At 48.8% G+C, this 20,175-nt stretch overlaps 1 protein-coding gene across 4 annotated transcripts in view; it reads right to left on the bottom strand.

The window, feature by feature from the left end:
* Positions 1 to 20,175, bottom strand: part of LOC121326761 (segment polarity protein dishevelled homolog DVL-3-like) — a 42,765-nt gene that overhangs the window by 2,983 nt on the left and 19,607 nt on the right. For 2 of the 4 annotated variants that reach the window (XR_005951502.1, XM_041270231.1), the window contains exons 2-15: positions 16,063 to 16,132; positions 13,701 to 13,822; positions 12,876 to 12,982; positions 10,962 to 11,097; positions 10,609 to 10,702; positions 10,294 to 10,363; positions 9,502 to 9,641; positions 8,905 to 8,981; positions 8,534 to 8,601; positions 5,026 to 5,061; positions 3,539 to 3,688; positions 1,404 to 1,535; positions 1,053 to 1,220; positions 257 to 475 (exon numbers count right to left, since the gene is read on the bottom strand). Coding sequence is in view for 3 of the 4 variants with exons in the window: in XM_041270231.1 (XP_041126165.1) it covers positions 257 to 475; positions 1,053 to 1,220; positions 1,404 to 1,535; positions 3,539 to 3,688; positions 5,026 to 5,061; positions 8,534 to 8,601; positions 8,905 to 8,981; positions 9,502 to 9,641; positions 10,294 to 10,363; positions 10,609 to 10,702; positions 10,962 to 11,097; positions 12,876 to 12,982; positions 13,701 to 13,822; positions 16,063 to 16,132 (1,589 nt within the window). In the remaining variant the exon portion in view is untranslated. Of the gene's footprint in view, positions 1 to 256; positions 476 to 1,052; positions 1,221 to 1,403; positions 1,536 to 3,538; positions 3,689 to 5,025; positions 5,062 to 8,512; positions 8,602 to 8,904; positions 8,982 to 9,501; positions 9,642 to 10,293; positions 10,364 to 10,608; positions 10,703 to 10,961; positions 11,098 to 12,875; positions 12,983 to 13,700; positions 13,823 to 16,062; positions 16,133 to 20,175 lie in introns of all 4 variants that reach the window. The other 2 variants (XM_041270232.1, XM_041270233.1) reach the window with 2 other exon arrangements.

The following is a 20,175-nucleotide window of genomic DNA, read 5'->3' as shown; positions in this document are numbered from 1 at the left end:
GTTCCTCGCTTGTGACTCTTTCAATCCAATTCCAATCCAGGGTTTTGTTCCAACCTGGTCCTCAATGATCTAATTAAACAACTAGGTTCAATGAAACAAGGACCTGGCTGTCTCAAGGCTCTGGACAGCTCAATTCAATAGTTAAGGACAAGGTAAGAGAAGGATCATGGACTAGAATGGATTGAGAGAGCTGCAAGTGAGCTGTGCTCTGCTCTTCTCTGCTCGGGGTGACAGTGTGTCCGAGTCGGGGGCTCACCTTCACTGTGCTGGCTCCCGGCGCTGCCCCCCCCTGCTCCGTGACTGTATCCCGGGTCATGGAAGCCGACAGGGGGATTGTAGGGGTGTGGCGCGGGGTACTGGTAGGGGAAGGCGAGGGGCCAGGGGGCCGCGCCGGGGTGAGGGAGGGGGGCCAGCGTGTCCTGGTCGGACGCCCCGCTCGAGCCATCGTGGTCGTTCAGGCTGAGATTAGCCATGTCTGGGGAGAAGGGAGGGAGAGATGAATAAGGTTCACAGACAGCACACAGGCAGTCAACACACCAGGGTCGGGTCAATTCCTGTTTTTCAAATCCAATTCCAACTCCTTCGGAAGACTTGGAGTTGAACTTTTAGAGACATTATTGTTGCGACTATTCAACTGTTTTCATCTGAAGTCAATTTAATACACAGCTAACAAACAGCGACTTCAATTGAAGTGATCTGCTGCCACTGTGAGAAGCAAATTTTAATATAACACTGAGAATTGTAATTCTGATCAATGGTGTGCTGGAATTGATTAAAAGGGATTGCGAATTGATTTTAAAAAGGAATTGGAATTGAAAAACAGGAAGTGACCCCAACCTTGCAAAACACAATCTGCAAGATCAAAAACTGTGAAGAGGAGGCTGTTTTATATCACTACAGGACACTAAAAAAACTCAAACTCGTGGATCTGTTACTTTACGTACTTTAAGCTTAAAATACATTTAAAAAACAAGCAATTTGAGTGCAGTCAGTGTGCTCGCATAGACAGGATGCAGCCTCACTGTGGCCCCCTTATGGTGACTGCTACTCACTGCCACACAGGTCTCCGAAGATGTAGTAACACTGCTCTGAGAAGGTGATCTTATTGACGGTGTGCCGGATGAAGCCGGCCTTCAGCAGGTTGCTGGCGTACTTGCGCGCCTCTCTCCGGTCGGTGAAACCCTCCACGTGGTGGTACAGCCAGTCGACCACGTCTGAACCTGGGGGGGGGGGGGGGGGGGGGGATTTATTTATCTTTTCATAAAGAGAAACCTGATGAAGTCCATAACAAAATGTTTCGAACAGGAAGTCTTCTTCAGTGTCCCCAATGAAGTTTGTCATGGAATGGTTTCAGTTTTGCAGCATGTGAGTGTGACCTCTAGAGCAGGATGCAGGTTCAGTACCTATGAAGGCATTGGGGATGGTGATCTTCAGCCACATCCTGTCCCGCACCTCCAGACCGGACTCGGGCGATGCCATGGCCTTAGCAATGGTGGCCATGTCGCTGTGGATGGACAGGTGGAAATCATCGAATCCTGAGGAAAGCAGACAGGTCAGCAACAAGACCACCACTCAACACTACAGCAAGCAGACAGGTCAGCAACAAGACCACCACTCAACATTACAGCAAGCAGACAGGTCAGCAACAAGACCACCACTCAACACTACAGCAAGCAGACAGGTCAGCAACAAGACCACCACTCAACACTACAGCAAGCAGACAGGTCAGCAACAAGACCACCACTCAACACTACAGCAAGCAGACAGGTCAGCAACAAGACCACCACTCAACACTACAGCAAGCAGACAGGTCAGCAACAAGACCACCACTCAACACTACAGCAAGCAGACAGGTCAGCAACAAGACCACCACTCAACACTACAGCAAGCAGACAGGTCAGCAACAAGACCACCACTCAACACTACAGCAAGCAGACAGGTCAGCAACAAGACCACCACTCAACACTACAGCAAGCAGACAGGTCAGCAACAAGACCACCACTCAACACTACAGCAAGCAGATGGGTCAGCAACAAGACCACCACTCAACACTACAGCAAGCAGACGGGTCAGCAACAAGACCACCACTCAACACTACAGCAAGCAGACAGGTCAGCAACAAGACCACCACTCAACACTACAGCAAGCAGACAGGTCAGCAACAAGACCACCACTCAACACTACAGCAAGCAGACAGGTCAGCAACAAGACCACCACTCAACACTACCGCAAGCAGACAGGTCAGCAACAAGACCGCCACTCAACACTACAGCAAGCAGACAGGTCAGCAACAAGACCAGCCACCTGATCATCAGACCCTGTGGAGAGGAGACAGATCAGCAACAAGCACGGAGGCTAATATTTTAATATTTTATTCCTTTCTCATGTTAAAGAACTGAGCTGCTGGAAACTTGAACCCAGAGGGGCACGATCCTCAATATGCTGGCTGATATTGAACCCTTATTAAATTCAATTTGCATTGGTCACAGTGCTACCAGGTGGCTGTGTGTTGTAACTGCAGCAGGGACCTTACAGGGAAAGCAAACCGAGACTCTGCATCCAGCAGCAGGTCAAAGTGCTCCTGATGGAGAAGCGGTGCTAATATAAGTGTTAACTCCGGGGTATAGCAGGGAGCCAGGCCTGCAGGAGGGGTTTCTCAGCATCTTTGTGTTGCTGGTGTTGTTTCAAGTTGCCAGACAGCCTCAGTAGCAGGGGTCGAGTCGGGCTTATTTTGCTCAGCTGATCGAAGCGCCCGTATTAATGACCAGCCGAGATGTATCGGATTGACTTGGAGCTGATGCATTATTAACACGGCTCTCCTGTGTTCTTACTAAAGAGGTTAGACTGTACATCTAAAAAAAAAAAAAAACGACCCACAAAACAAGCAGGAGTTCTGAACAGCACATTCCCAGCTCTCGTCAGGGATCAGCCAGGTCTTAGTGACATCACTAACTGAATAAACCTGGGAGCTCCCTGAACAAACGCCACCAGTACCTGCCCAGACCCTCTCCCGCCCCAGTAAAACCAGTGCCTGCTTGCTTCCCGCTCTGCACACTTCAATGTGCACGTCTATGGGTGCTCTCAGATGCATGACACCCAAGGCAGGCTAGAAGACTCCCATTGCACAGCAGTGGTTTCACTGCCAGCATAATTATCCACAGTGCACAGCTGACAAACAGACATGTGAGACCGATTTCCCTTATACAAGCTTACCGCAGTATACTTACCCAGCAGTTTTCCATGCTTCCCACTGTTATATTACGTATGTATTTACCACAGTTTACCTTATTTTTTTAAATATGCATTACCACACCTCTTTAAGATTTACAATGCATACAGGCGCCTTCATTGTGCTTTATTACACTATGCTATGCTTTTACTAGGGGAATCTTTTAGAAGGGACGTGCCCAGCGATGGGAGTCTGTGCTGCACTGACACAGCGGGACGGCCGGACAGCTGGGTGAAGCAGCGGTGTGGAGCTGGTGAGTGAAGCCAGGCAGCGGCGTGCATGGGCGCTGTGGGACACCATGACACTTACGCTCAGTCTCGGGGATGGAGCTGGTGATGGAGGAGCTAGTGGAAGTGATGGTGCTCATGGAAGGGCTCATACCGTACACCGGGTACGTCCCTGTCATCGCTGCCGTGTGGGACACCCAGGCAGCCGGGTCGATCGGCCGGATCGGCTCGCCTGAGGAGGGGGGAGAGAGGGAGGGAGGAACAGCCATCAGCAACACCAAACACCTCACTGTCTTACTTACAAATCTTCTCTGTGTATTAAATCTGGGTTTAGTTTCCCTGTGTTTCCTCTAGACTACGGAACCTGGTTCCTCAGAACAGGAATGGCACGCCAGTCCCAAACGACAGCTCTGTAGCCTGATGGAACATTTCCACAGGGTGCCTGCATGCATTCAACTCTCATCACACATTTATGGTCAGTTATACCGAATTACTATCAAATAGCACTTGAAATGCACGCAATCTGAAATGTACCGTTCCCACTAAATCTAAATCATATAGCTCTGCACAGCATAACGTTGATAAAAACACATTTCAAATACAGCTCAACAGCAATACAGCATTCCTAAAGCAGCAGCCTGCACCACGGAGACAGACAGCACGCAGTACAGCAGCACACTGGTGTACTGTTTTAGTAAGCAGACAAGACTCCCGCAGCCGACACCAGAATCTCACACAGACTGAGGCAGAGGAATATGGCCACTCAGAACTGGAATCAGCTGCACAGTAACGACAATTCTGCACGGCTTCACGTGGCACTTTAATGTGCCAGTGCCACACGTTACCAAGCAGTAACAAGCCAGTGTCTGCACTGCAGCTGTCCTGGTCAGTGTGCAGAGCAACATCTCCTAACAAACATCCATGCAGAGTTTAATCAAAATCTGACAAGCGGCTGCCGGCATACAGCCTTCTAGCGACTTGGGCAGCTTTGTGATCCCAATCAGGTCATCATGGATACAGTGCGTGGAAAAACATCCCGTAAAGAATGCGCAAGCCAGCCAGTCATGAAATTCAGAGGAGCAGTTCTGAAAACACAGGCTTCGCTTGCTGAACGATTCTGATCCCTCAAGGAAAAGTATTACCAAGGCTGACTGCACTCAGAGAGCAGCTCTGAAAATCTAGTGAACGTGAGATACACCAGGGTGCTCTCTCCAGGCTGCCGGGGGGTAGTGGGGGGATGCTCACAATGTAGCCTGCAAAGCAGATCAAGCATGCATCACAAAGGATTTATTAATAATATTAATTATATTAGTCATAATAATAATTGAACTGAACAACACTGAAGTACAGAACACACAGACAGACATTCCAGCATTAAAACTGACCAACAGCCTTCAATGGAGCGATCAGCGATCGTCTCTACACTAAGAGAAACAGCAGTGCAGCATCAGCAAGCCTGCTCATGTTACTGCATGAGCAATTCCCACAGAGTAGCGCTTAACAGATTCAAACAAACCCTAACAAAGAGCACAACGCTACACAGACAGTGAGAGCAGGCTATGTAATTACCTGGATAAGCAGGACAATACGCTACACAGTTTGTAACTGCAAGGAGAAAATTCCTGGGATTAGCATGAAGAAAACCTTCCCACAATAGACTTACTGCAGCCATCAAGTTCCCACCATTAGAAAAAATTCTGATCTGCACAATAGGCTGTAAGTAACTGCTAAATACCTTCTCAAACCTGATGTTACCGCTGGGATTAGCTCTGCGAAACGCTATTTAAATTAAAAGTACTGCAGGGAGCAGGGAGCCTGCATTGAAACGAACAAAGTAAATTATTTTTTTACTAGCATAGGGCTGCAGAGGCACACTGCGCTCGGAGGAGTCTCTATTGCAGAGGCACACTGCGCTCGGAGGAGTCTCTATTGCAGAGGCACACTGCGCTCGGAGGAGTCTCTATTGCAGAGGCACACTGCGCTCGGAGGAGTCTCTATTGCAGAGGCACACTGCGCTCGGAGGAGTCTCTATTGCAGAGGCACACTGCGCTCGGAGGAGTCTCTATTGCAGAGGCACACTGCGCTCGGAGGAGTCTCTATTGCAGAGGCACACTGCGCTCGGAGGAGTCTGCGCTCGGAGGAGTCTCTATTGCAGAGGCACACTGCGCTCGGAGGAGTCTCTATTGCAGAGGCACAGGAGTCTCTATTGCAGAGGCACGCTGCGCTCGGAGGAGTCTCTATTGCAGAGGCACAGGAGTCTGCGCTCGGAGGAGTCTCTATTGCAGAGGCACACTGCGCTCGGAGGAGTCTCTATTGCAGATGCACACTGCGCTCGGAGGAGTCTCTATTGCAGAGGCACACTGCGCTCGGAGGAGTCTCTATTGCAGAGGCACACTGCGCTCGGAGGAGTCTCTATTGCAGAGGCACACTGCGCTCGGAGGAGTCTCTATTGCAGAGGCACACTGCGCTCGGAGGAGTCTCTATTGCAGAGGCACACTGCGCTCGGAGGAGTCTCTATTGCAGAGGCACACTGCGCTCGGAGGAGTCTCTATTGCAGAGGCACACTGCGCTCGGAGGAGTCTCTATTGCAGAGGCACACTGCGCTCGGAGGAGTCTCTATTGCAGAGGCACACTGCGCTCGGAGGAGTCTCTATTGCAGAGGCACGCTGCGCTCGGAGGAGTCTCTATTGCAGAGGCACGCTGCGCTCGGAGGAGTCTCTATTGCAGAGGCACGCTCGCTCGGAGGAGTCTCTATTGCAGAGGCACACTGCGCTCGGAGGAGTCTCTATTGCAGAGGCACACTGCGCTCGGAGGAGTCTCTATTGCAGAGGCACACTGCGCTCGGAGGAGTCTCTATTGCAGAGGCACACTGCGCTCGGAGGAGTCTCTATTGCAGAGGCACACTGCGCTCGGAGGAGTCTCTATTGCAGAGGCACACTGCGCTCGGAGGAGTCTCTATTGCAGAGGCACACTGCGCTCGGAGGAGTCTCTATTGCAGAGGCACACTGCGCTCTCTATTGCAGAGGCACACTGCGCTCGGAGGAGTCTCTATTGCAGAGGCACACTGCGCTCGGAGGAGTCTCTATTGCAGAGGCACACTGCGCTCGGAGGCACACTGCGCTCGGAGGAGTCTCTATTGCAGAGGCACACTGCGCTCGGAGGAGTCTCTATTGCAGAGGCACACTGCGCTCGGAGGAGTCTCTATTGCAGAGGCACACTGCGCTCGGAGGAGTCTCTATTGCAGAGGCACACTGCGCTCGGAGGAGTCTCTATTGCAGAGGCACACTGCGCTCGGAGGAGTCTCTATTGCAGAGGCACACTGCGCTCGGAGGAGTCTCTATTGCAGAGGCACACTGCGCTCGGAGGAGTCTCTATTGCAGAGGCACACTGCGCTCGGAGGAGTCTCTATTGCAGAGGCACACTGCGCTCGGAGGAGTCTCTATTGCAGAGGCACACTGCGCTCGGAGGAGTCTCTATTGCAGAGGCACACTGCGCTCGGAGGAGTCTCTATTGCAGAGGCACACTGCGCTCGGAGGAGTCTCTATTGCAGAGGCACACTGCGCTCGGAGGAGTCTCTATTGCAGAGGCACACTGCGCTCGGAGGAGTCTCTATTGCAGAGGCACACTGCGCTCGGAGGAGTCTCTATTGCAGAGGCACACTGCGCTCGGAGGAGTCTCTATTGCAGAGGCACACTGCGCTCGGAGGAGTCTCTATTGCAGAGGCACACTGCGCTCGGAGGAGTCTCTATTGCAGAGGCACACTGCGCTCGGAGGAGTCTCTATTGCAGAGGCACACTGCGCTCGGAGGAGTCTCTATTGCAGAGGCACACTGCGCTCGGAGGAGTCTCTATTGCAGAGGCACACTGCGCTCGGAGGAGTCTCTATTGCAGAGGCACACTGCGCTCGGAGGAGTCTCTATTGCAGAGGCACACTGCGCTCGGAGGAGTCTCTATTGCAGAGGCACACTGCGCTCGGAGGAGTCTCTATTGCAGAGGCACACTGCGCTCGGAGGAGTCTCTATTGCAGAGGCACTCTATTGCAGAGGCACACTGCTGCGCTCGGAGGAGTCTCTATTGCAGATGCACACTGCGCTCGGAGGAGTCTCTATTGCAGAGGCACACTGCGCTCGGAGGAGTCTCTATTGCAGAGGCACACTGATCAACAGTTAAACTTCCTCTAATTTCGATGCTTACATATTTATGTTTAATAAAAGTAATAAAATAACAACAACAATACAAATAATGTATCAAACGACAGTCACTTCCTCTGAATTTGTCTGGTGCATTCATTTATATCATCATGACATTGCGCCTGCTGCCTACAGCTCTCCAATAAGGCAAGTAGCTTGGCTTACCTGAATGCGTTAAAAACTCCCCAGGACACCAGTTCCAGTGCTGGGTACAGCCTCAGATCTCCAGTTTCATTACAAAATGACAACAGCACAATAAACAGACCACAGGAGGAAGCAACAGCAATACACATACAGCTGTTTCACTGTGACAGTTTAATCCCGGCCTCTCTTATTTGCACAGCATGTATACAGGTGATGAATATTTCTAGATAAGAGCACAGGTTTGAAGCACAGCTCATACAAGCGCAATCCAGGCCAGGGGTTACAGCTCAGGGAGCAGAGACCCAAATTAAACGAGTTCCAAAAGCTTGTTTGATATTTTAGAAATTACTATAAAAGGGCTTGGATTCTCTGAGCCCTTTCCTCCAACATGTCATGAGCACAAGAGAAAGGAAAAATACACACAATACAAAGTTACCAAGCATAATTAAACAATGCCCAGCTGTCCCGATTTTTTAAAATCCATTTTAGAATTGAAATCTGTGCAACCTTCCTTTCAGACAAAATTGTGCCAAGGACGATTTGGAGTGAATAGCTTTGAGAATGCAGACCAAACCGTTTCTATTTTTAAAGCAGTATCTGTCACTGCATCTTTAAATAAAACCTTTTTAATTGTATTTATTGATCTATTGATTCTGTATCCAGTGCCTGGTGAGGGAGTGGCCTGTGGAAGCTATGCTCGCCCCCGTGTCTGGAGGGAGTTACCCTGGGGTGTTGTGTACTCACTCCTGGGCAGTGTGAAGCACCCCCTGGGGGTGGGGTCCCAGCACTTAGCGACCGTGAGCGTGATGGGCCTGTGGGGGCGAGACAGAAACAAGCAGGTCAGAGACAACCCCCCTCTGACTCGGACGAGAATGAGACTCCCATTGCACAGCACTGTCACCCAGACTAGGCTTTACAACAAGCTTCATTAGCCACAGTGTATAGGTAACAAGCTCAGATGTGTCCTACTAAACCCATTGTAAAACCAGAAATGGATCCACCTGCTCTGCAATGAAAGTCTTATTCCTGTTTCCATCCCTGCATTGCAAATCAAACCCTCCCCCTCCCTGAATGAAATCCGCCCCTGAGTGCTGTAGCGTTCCCCGGGCTCTCACCCGGGTTTGTGAACGATCTCCCTCAGCACCCGCACTGCGTCGTCATTGCTCATGTTCTCAAAGTTGATGTCATTCACCTGGAACAGAAAAAGAGGACCGAATTGGCGCCCCATGGTGGACACTATGATGTATTACAAACTGCATGCTTACCGCAGCTTTTGGGACAAACGTTCGAACAAATGTGGCCTAAGATATATTTGACAGCAAAAAAAGACCATGTTCATATTTGTGGCTGTATCAAGAATCTACCAGGCAAAGGAAACCAATGCAGAAACAATGTCTGAACTAGAGAACATGCATTCTACTGTGAAAAAGGGTTAGTCTCCTTTTTACAACCTTGATAAGGTACCACTCGGTTTAATTACACCCAAAAGATTTATTTATTTATTTATTTATTTATTACTAATATGGAATTAAGTTTGAAAGTATACAAACACTCAATTACATTTTAAAATAATATTCAAACTTGAAAACCCATGTTCCTCCCAGCACTACCAGCTTTAAATAATGACCAGGAGACAAAACAAAACCAATGAAAAAAATATGTGAAGTTTGTGACTGTGTTAAAGTGGTAAAGAAGGGGACCCCCCCCCTCACCTGCAGCAGCATGTCCCCGGGTTCAATCCTCCCGTCCGCGGCCACGGCCCCCCCCTTCATGATGGAGCCGATGTAGATCCCGCCGTCGCCCCGCTCGTTACTCTGTCCCACGATGCTGATCCCCAGGAAATTGTACTTCTCTGAGAAACACAGACAGAGCCGTTAGCTGCTGACACACAGCACGGCCCAATCGGCTCATCCAAGCTAGTCCGGTCCCTAGTGACTGATTGATCTCAAAACGTTGTCAAGGATCCACGGGATTCTGCCTAGACAGGACTAGGTACCCATTCCATCCCCTCATCACTCTGTGAAGCAGTGTTTCCTTCAGCAACAGGACTAGGTAACCCATTCCATCCCCTCACCACTCTGTGTGAAGCAGTGTCTCCTTCAGCAACAGAACTAGGTAACCCATTCCATCCCCTCACCGCTCTCTGTGTGAAGCAGTGTCTCCTTCAGTAACATGACTAGGTAACCCATTCCATTCCCTCACCACTCCGTGTGAAGCAGTGTCTCCTTCCCTCTGTCCTAAATCTCCAATTCATTTCCAGCTGTTCCTGGTTTCTGTGCTGCGCTTACAGTACTGGTTCAGGTTAACTATGCCCGCTCCTTTGAAGACTGTAAACACTTCAGTCATGGCCCCCCGATTCGTCTTTGTTGTAAATATAGATTCAGTTTCTGACTGTCTTTGTAGCTCATTCCTTGAAGCCCTGTGATTCGTCTGATCTACACACCCCAGCACTCCCCCCTAAGGTGCAGTAGAATGTAAGTATCAGACTGCCCCTGGCCACTCACCCATGTTTAAAATCACAGTGATGATGTTGAGAGACATGGTGGAGTCTGTGATACTGCTGAAGGACGAGGACTGGAACACAAGAAAATAAAAACAGAGCTGACTGAAATGGGATTACAAAGCACACGATTCCAGATCCCTACAGAAACATTATCTACAAGCAGAAAATGAGAGACATCTCAGCGAGAAGTTTTTATGCTCATGCATTATGGAATTCATGTCTCTCAAGTCTTTAAAACCAGTGGTCTGTTATTATCGGTATTGCCGCTGCGCCCCTCTAAAGACACGGCAGGGAATGCAAAGGGTTAAGTCCGTACCCGCTCCATGCGCTGCGCCTTGGGTTTCCTCCGCCGACGCTTGTGTCGCCTCATCAGCCGCGAGGAGCTGCTCTGCTCTGTGGAACTGCTGAACCTGCAGGGGAGGAAGGAGAGAGCTGAGAGTGGCAGTCTGGTCACTCGATTTGATCGGAGGCAGCCACTGAACACCAGAAACACAATTCATTACATCTGAATAAAAAACAGAGCTGATATTAACGATACGATGATATTAAATCTGTTTCTACAGACCGTGTTGTAGTTTAGACATTACGACTGCTCTGTCATTGACACTGAGTGTGAGATCTCCACTCTCAGCACATTCAAAGCGCCGGTGCTGCTAACAGGTCCCGTACCGGCTGGCGGAGTCATCCTCCTCCGAGTCGAAGAAGCTGGTGGACTCCAGCTCGCTGCTCATCAGCGTGGACGAGCTCTCGTAGCCCCCCACGTCGTGACGTCGCTCCAGCTTGGCATGGCCGTTCACCCGCGAGACTGCAGGGGGAGACAGAGAGACAGGGTTACTGACCACTCCCACCACCTGTACCCAGGTCATTCTGCAACTCCTACAACCTGTACCCAGGTCATTCTGCCACCCCCACAACCTGGACCCAGCTCATTCTGCCACTCCTACAACTTGTACCCAGGTCATTCTGCCACCCCCACAACCTGGACCCAGCTCATTCTGCCACTCTTACAACCTGTACCCAGGTCATTCTGCCACTCCCACCACCTGTACCCAGCTCATTCTGCCACTCCTACAACCTGCACCCAGGTCATTCTGCCACTCCTACAACTTGTACCCAGCTCATTCTGCCACTCCTACAACCTGTACCCAGGTCATTCTGCCACCCCCACAACCTGGACCCAGCTCATTCTGCCACTCCTACAACCTGTACCCAGGTCATTCTGCCACTCCCACCACCTGTACCAGGGTCAATCTGCCACTCCCACCACCTGCACTTAATCCTTTTCAAATCGCGTTTGTCATGTAAAACTTTTAAACTTCTAAACCATTAAACACAATCTCCAAACTCAGTGTCCTCCTTCAACTCTTTTCTTGTTGCCCTGTTCCCTCTGGGTCGGACCGGTCTGTGCCGTGTGCAGTGATGACACTCCCTCTGGGTTGTACCTGTCTGTGCAGCGACGGCACTCCCTCTGGGTCAGACCCTGTACTGTGCAGTGTAGTTTTCACCCCCTCCAGAGTTTATCCCGAGGGAGGGGGGCAGGGGGGTCTTCCCCTAAACTCATCCCCAGCTCAATGATAAAAAATCAGCCCGGTGGTAAACGCACTCCATGAATACGGCACACTGCCCCACAGGTAGGGCAACGCATGCCATGAATACGGCACACTGCCCCACAGGTGGGCTTTCCTGCTGGGGTAATAATCAACTAACACGTCACCTCCCAGAGAACAGAAGAGAAACACGGGTCCTCTAATTAAAACTGCTGGGCACTCCTAATGGATTATCTCTAATTAGATGTGAGTGCCCTGGCCTGCCCTGGGCTGGTCTGTCGCCCAGGTCCCGAGCCTGATTGAATTGGTGTTGAATTGGAATCCAGTCCCTGGAAAGTAGGATCCCAGGCCTGTTTGAACACCGGGCTTCAACGCAAAGGTTAAATAAATGCACCTCTAACCTATAGTTCTTAAAGAGTTATACAAACAACACCATTTAACTAATATAACCTACAATAAGTTTGACTAAACAGTAGCAAAGAATCACACAACAAAAAGAAAACAAGAGCGATTTTACCCATGTACACTAGGGAAGAGCTTTAGTATTTTGATCATCTGCTCTCCAGATCCCTGGCTCCAATATGCTGGGCGCTATACACAAGTAGTTCTTTCCTTGTCGGTTGTGTGTGATCAAGGACAGACCAGGGAGCAACTGAAACAGGAGAGACACTCGCACAGCAACCTGCCCCAATCATGCACCAGGAACATACACTTTCCCATCATTTGTAAAATGAGTTTCTGCTACCAGGTGCTTTGCTCTGAAGCCTGTGTGTGTTCATAAAAGACACTGAAGAGGCGAGCGCTCTTGTGCAGGAGGGAGCTGGGATCTGTGGAGCAGTAAGTGGCACTCTGCAAACACAGGCACTCCATCCTGCCCCCTCTCTGCTTTAAACATCAGACCCTGAGGCCTCCTTCATTACCCACATGACCGGACCGGAGGGGGGCGGTACTCAATGTGGTCCTGGGCGTGCTGACCGGAGGGGGGCAGGACTCACTGTGGTTCTGGGCGTGCTGACCAGAGGGCGGGAGGACTCACCGTGCTCGTGGGCGTCTTTCCGGCGCGGCCGTTCTCGCCGTGAGGACACCACCGACTCCGTCTCCGTCTCGTTGTCCAGGTTGTCCTGACTGCCAGCGGCGTTCGCACTGTGTGGAGAGAGAGAGAGAGAGATATGGTCAACGAGGGGTTAACAGTCCCAGGCACCCAGAGGCTATTGGGGTGGAAGCACAGTGCCCTGTACAGCAGGTACTACACTGTGAGCCCTGCACCTCCTCTTCCTGCCTGAGCTCAGTTCTGAGCAGAGTAGCTGTTATGCTGCAGTGACTGCTGTTATCCACTACGCTCACAATCCCAGTAAACGCAGACATCCGTATTCTCTTCAGATGGCCTAATCCTGACGCACCTCAAAGCAGCACAGAGAGACAGAGTTCTGTTTGTTTTGTTGTGTTGTTGCTAGAGCCAAGGGCAGCATGCCTAGTTTAATCTTCCACAATCATTCTCCTTTCTTCCTGCAACAGTCACATGTCACTCTTCTGACTTTCATTTTACTTGATTCTTTCAGCACTAAGTAACTTACAGAAAGACTAACCCGGGATACGCAATGAAATCGGTTCGGGGAAACCAGAATGGACACTGATGCACCGTACCTGTGAGCACAAAGGAACGGTCTACTGTCTGCGGTTTTGAGTTCTGTTTCCTAGACGTGCACACATGTCTGCAGTGTTGAAAGAGTTTATCTTAATAATAAAAACACCCCTGCCTATACAAAGTGCTAAAACACAGCGCAGGCTGATTTCACATGAGAATAAAAACCAAAGTAAAAGAAGAATGAATGGGAAGCCACGGGAAGCGGGAGTCACTCACTGGAAGGATGGCGGGCGCGAGTCTCCAATCCCTCCGGTGCGCTCGATCGGGGGCGGGAGATCCGACTGGCTGTCAGCACAAACCGACCCTCCGTCAGAATGAGAGCCATCCGCCGAGACCAGCTGTGAACCAGAGAGACACACACACACAGACACGCACATATTAGGCTGTGCTGTGCCCTCTATGACACTCTGACATGGGCGCTGTGCTAAAATCATACATTATCATTGCCCCTCGATATTGAATTGACCTCCGTGACCCTGCTGGTCAGGTCCCAGTTAAACCCTGTACTATTGGAAATAGGCTTTAGCTGGTGAAGGAATTGCAAATATTACCTGACATGCTTTGATGCTAAAGACACTGCTGACTTTGTTTGATGGAGCATTCAAATGGCAGAGCGGGAGCTTTCCTTATCCAGACACAGTACCAGGGTCGGGTCAACTCCAATTCCATTCTAAAATCAATCCCCATTCCCATTTCATCAGTTCCAACACAGCACTGATCGAAACTGCAGTCAGCAGTACTCTGTTAAAATGAGCGTCTCACAGTGGCAACACATTACTTACATTGAAGTCACTGTTAGCCAATTAAACTGGCTTCATATGAACTCTCTCAATAAGTATCAAGACTCTAAAACATCAAGATACCTTCAACACAATTGGACCTGGGAATGGATTTGAAAAAGGAATTGCGAATGGAAGGGCAAGACAGAGTTAAAGTGTGACGTTGCAAGGCTGCCCCCCTGTGTGGAACGCTTGCCATTAGCCACATTTTCTTTCCAGCCTCTTTGCTCCCAGATCAAATCATCTCATTACTGGTTTTACTTTGGGACTCGAGACATCGCATGATTCCAGTTAGGAAATGTAATTTGAGAAAATAATTATTGTTTTTTTCCCCTGACTGTTCTACCAAAAAGAAATAGCCAGCAGGGGGCTCCACATGCACTGCTGCTGCACAGAGACAGCACAGGAGGACTGAATGAAGAGAACCTCACATTCACCCTTTTTTAAAAATCATTTCCTGGATTTGTTTTTGTATTCTACCCCCCTCTCTAGCGAGTGTGTGTTGATGTAAACATGTATATTTATATTTCCAGTGCAGGCATTCCTGTAACGTGTAGGGCTTGAATAACCATCTACTGCTGCATGAAATCGCAGGACTATGTAACAGCGACAGGCAGGGTTCACGGGAAGGGGGGCGATGTAAACAAACCAACCAGTCAACAAGCATCGCTGCCTTTCTGCTATAGCAGAGTGCACAGAACACTAAACTATAAAATACATTTCAAAACCAAAACACAATCAATACTTACACTAGGCCTTTGACAAAGCACTGAGTAAGCCCACTATCTCAGCGCTCGAGTGATATCTGAACCATACAGTAAAGTCAGCAGTCACCATTGTCAAGTATGTGTCAGTGCTATAGACAGATCCACAGACCTTATCAACCTGCATTGGACCTCTCTCTCTGTCTCTCTCTCTCTCTCTCTCCTCAGCGCAGGCAGGCTTCAACACAGCCCGACTATTATTATTATTATTATTATTATTATTATTATTATTATTATTATTATTATTAATTTCTTAGCAGACACCCTTACCGAGGGCAACTTACAGTTGTATACAAAAAATACATATCAAGAATTACTGTACAATTAAGAGCAAATCCAACTCATGCAGCTGTGCGTTTGGTAACAAAACAGAAAATAAATGAGCAGCGCTCGCAACCAATTCTGCTGAATGCTTGAGCCCTGCGGAGCACTCCGTGAAAGCTTCCTCTCCAGAGACACACACTGAGCACGCTGCTGCCGACAGGCCTCGGCTGCACACTGCTGGAATCTCTCTGCTGCTATCTGGTTCTGGTTCTGGTCCAGAAAGCGGAGTCTGAATTAACTGTCGGTTAAGGGTTAAAAGGCTATTTTAATAAAACATTTTGTTTCATAAGCATCAGTGCCGCCTTCACTCCTCCGCCAAGTACTGCACAGTTAAAGCAGTAAAGAGCTGAACCATTTTCTTATCTCTCATTAGCAGAACACAGGGATGGAAATAAGACTCCTGTTGCACAGCAGTTTGACCAATTCCAGCTTTTACTACGAGCTTGATTAGCCACAGTGAGCAGATAACAAGTTCAGGTGCGTCTTACGACACTCATAATAAAAGCAGGAACTGAACAAACTGATATGCAAGGGGAGTCTTATTTCTATCCCTGGAACATTCTCCCAAGTTTGCTGACGTTTTCCAGACTTGTTCGAGAGACGGGTATTAGGACAACTCCTGATCCTCACACTCCTCAGTGTCTTGGACTGTGAAGTGCCCGGACACACACGCACACTCATGCAAACGCACACACCGTTACCGTTACTCACCCAGGACACCACTCTGCCATTGAAACAGGGGAGTTTGGCATTGTCCTCCGAGATCTCTTCCTTCACCACTCTGTAAAAAACAGCACATCAGCCAGTCAGTGCAGTGCAGCACACTGTAGTCCAGTCCAGTCCATTGCAGTGCAGCACACTGTAGTCCAGTCCAGTCCACTGCAGTGAAGCACACTGTAGTCCAGTCCAGTGCAGTGCAGCACACTGTAGTCCAGTCCAGTCCACTGCAGTGAAGCACACTGTAGTCCAGTCCATTGCAGTGCAGCACACTGTAGCCAGTCCATTGTGAAGCACACTGTAGTCCAGTCCATTGCAGTGCAGCACACACTGTAGTCCAGTCCATTGCAGTGCAGCACACTGTAGTCCAGTCCATTGCAGTGAAGCACACTGTAGTCCAGTCCATTGCAGTGCAGCGAAGCACACTGTAGTCCAGTCCATTGCAGTGCAGCGAAGCACACTGTAGTCCAGTCCATTGCAGTGCAGCGAAGCACACTGTAGTCCAGTCCAGTCCATTGCAGTGCAGCACACTGTAGTCCAGTCCAGTCCATTGCTGTGAAGCACACTGTAGTCCAGTCCAGTCCATTGCAGTACAGGGCACCTTGCTTGCAGCTGCCTGGTTACGAGTGTCTGCCCTATCTGTTTGCAGCAGGCAGACTCTGACAGGACAGGAGTATAGATTAGATGTCATCCACGAGCGCTGACAACATGCAATCCTGTGAACCAACACGTTGTAATCCCAGCAAACCTGCACCCCAGCTGAAATGTGACTGGAGCTGCTGGATCGCTCTCACACTGCTCGTGCCATCGTGGTCAGTCCCAGCACTGCGAAGACCTGGGCACACAATGGTGTCCGGAGCAAAACCAGAGCAGTTATAGACTCGGTGACATGACTGTACTACAGCTAGAATCACTTACTAGATACACCTGCAATCTCAAATTCCTCAACGTGTGCCTCTTTCTGCTGAGAATTGCCTTTGGTTTTTACCAACCCAAAATCTGACCCATTCAATTGTGTGAAAAGGTACACAACATGAATCCACTTCTGTAATAGTTTCTGTGCCTGTTTAAAATAGCCTGCTTCAGACCGTCACTGAGAGTCAGGCTTCACAGTGAACCCAAACAAAAAGGAGCTGCTTTTTCATCCGTCCCACAAAAACTATCAGCAAAGGTTTTATTATTTTATTTATTTTTATTTTTTAACACAAATGGCATGTAACCAATTAACAAGATTGTATTACTCCAGCACTTCCACAGCCGTGCTTCTGAATGGCATTATTTAGTTTTTGTTTTTTTTACTTTCCTTTACATTTAATTTCTGCCCACAGAAAACACCACCTGCAAACCGGCCCTCGAGTCTGTCTTATTCAACTCAAGAACAAAACCAAAAAAAACTACAGCACAGCCCATTCCAGTGCACAGCCGGGCTCCAGAGAAGGGGAGACGCTCAATGGGGGCTTATTAAGCTCCTTTGTCTTGACTGAATGGCCGGTGATTAAGAAAAGGACGTCTTTGTGTCTGTTTAGATGGCTGAAGCGTTCCAACCTTCCTGGTATGCTTAACAAACCTTTGTGAAGGGAAAGTGCCTTTGAAAACAAACAGTGGAGGGGTGCTTATATATATATATATATATATATATATATATATATATATATATATATATATATATATTTTCCATCGAAACGTCGTTTCAAACGACATTTTTTTCTGTAAACTAAAAGCTGAGTGAATGTGTGTGTGTGCCTATGAGAGACTGACTGTGACTGTGACTGTGACTGTGTGTGTGTGTGTGTGTGTGTGTGTGTGTGTGTGTGTGTGTGGGTGTGTGTGTGCCTGGGATGAGTGTGTGTGTGTGTGCGTGTGCTGTGCGTGCGAGTGAATGTGTGTGCGCAAGTGTGTGCCTGTCAGAGACTCTGTGTGTGTGTGTGTGTGTGCGTGCACGTGCCTGTCAGAGACTGTGTGTGTGTGTGTGTGTGTGTGTGCCTGCGAGTGACTGTGTGTGTCTCTGCGCTCTCTCGCACCTCTGCAGCATGTCTGTCTCAGCACTCTATCTATCACCTTGGTGTGGAAATTACCAAAGCAGCTTAACATGACTGCCGAGGAGGTCAGGCAGTGACATGGAGTGACTCCGTTTAGGGCACACAGCACGTTTTTGGAAAGCTGTCTTCCCTTTATCGGGGTTAACTGCGGTCACTTAAGAAACACCTCTGCTCTGAAATTCCAGCGTGCCTCTAAATGAATCCCAAATAAAGAACAACTGTGCTGCTGTGTTCTCCTTTAAAAAGAAAATATTACAAAATAAATAATAAAAGCAAGCTCTATGGAGACACAAGTCCACTCTCTCGCTCCTTCTGCAGGGCTGAACAGAGAGACACGCCTCCAGGATAAAGAGATAAGGCTGGGAAATCTAGTTTGCACAGAGGTCGTGCCACAACTAATTGGCCACGATAGGGCACAGTTATACTGACTTAGAGTCATAGCTTCTAAATGGTCCTGTTTCATCTCCTCTTCTCCCATGGGTGTGTCAGTGTGTGTGCATGTCAGTCAGTGCGTGTCAGTGTGTGTGCGTGTCAGTCAGTGCGTGTCAGTGTGTGTGCGTGTCAGTCAGTGCGTGTCAGTGTGTGTGCGTGTCAGTCAGTGCGTGTCAGTGTGTGTGCGTGTCAGTCAGTGCGTGTGTGCCACTCAGTCACTTGATCTACCAGCCTTGAGGTTATCCAATGAGATCCCATTATTATTATAATCATTATGAAGTGTTTCATCGTTGGACGGTAGAAGACAATCCCCAAGCTGCACTGCACACATCTTCAACAGAGCGCTCATAAGAGCTGCATTTGGAGTTCCCTTCATTCGGGTCTTGTCTTATTTGTTTTGTGTTTCTTCGTCAATCTTGGCTGCTTTTCCGGAAGGTTCCTCCTTGTTCCAGCAGCCGACAGGGCCTCTGAAGTTGCTTGTTTATTCACTGATCTCAAGTTTTATTTCCCTCGTCCCACAATCAGAGGAGACCAGTTAAGACGGCATGCTTGTTTTTTTTGGTTCTCATTATAAAGCACACTCCCTACATCAGCAACATGTTTTTTCCACATCACAGTTTACCAGTTTCATAGAGTACAATTCAAATGAGAATAAAATAAAAAAACACTAACAATCAGAGCTAAAGCAGCTGTGCAAAACACCTCAATACACTGTATCTTATATAGTAACAGTGTATCTTACTATATAATACACTGTATCTTACTATATAATACACTGTATCTTACTATATGATACACTGTATCTTACTATATAATACACGGTACCTTACTATATAATACATGGCACTCAGGGCTGGTCAAACCCATTCCTCGTTCCTGCTCTATCAGACCCTAAATCTACACAGGCAAAGCACAGACCGCACATCTATATAACAGAACAACTGGCAATTTCAAATGCTTCAGACTCTCAGAGATCAGCCTCATGCACCCAGGAAAGCAGTGAACAGCAACACTGGATACTGAGGAGCAAAAACACAGGACTGGCATGATTCATCCATGGAGGCAGAAACGCACACACTGACATGCACGGGCCAGTCCATGAGAATGCAATATCCGTCATACAGCGGAGATGTCAATCAGACTAATGGCAACCCCAAGAATTGTGCTGTTCAAACTCAGGGCTATTAGGAGAGATCCATCATTAAAAAAAAAAAAAAAAAAAAAAAACATCCTGAGATTTCCAAGTCTGATAACGAGCACCAATCAGGGTAACACATGCTACACTTCTCACAGAATACCCCTGCTCTACAGCAACCTGCACACTGACACACAAAAAACACACAGAGCCAGGGTCCTAATGCACTAACCAGGGTAACACATGCTATACTTCTTACAGAACACCCTGGCTCTACAGCAACCTGCACTCACACACACACACACACACACACAGAGCCAAGGTCCTAATGACAGCTGCTCAAGAGAGGAGATAAGGAGATTGTGACCCCATCTGACCTCAGTTTCCATGGAAACCATAGGCATGCAGTCAGACAAGCTTGGGAGGCAGCTGTTCTGCAGGGGAACAGATTGAGGGGGGAGGGGCTATCTAGAAGGCCGCTGACAGAGTCCTAACACAGAA

Source organism: Polyodon spathula, chromosome 14 (genome assembly GCF_017654505.1).
Source record: "Polyodon spathula isolate WHYD16114869_AA chromosome 14, ASM1765450v1, whole genome shotgun sequence".
Lineage (NCBI taxonomy): Eukaryota > Metazoa > Chordata > Actinopteri > Acipenseriformes > Polyodontidae > Polyodon > Polyodon spathula.
The sequence above is the reverse complement of the archived record's forward strand: the minus strand, read 5'-3'. Positions and strand labels throughout refer to the sequence as shown.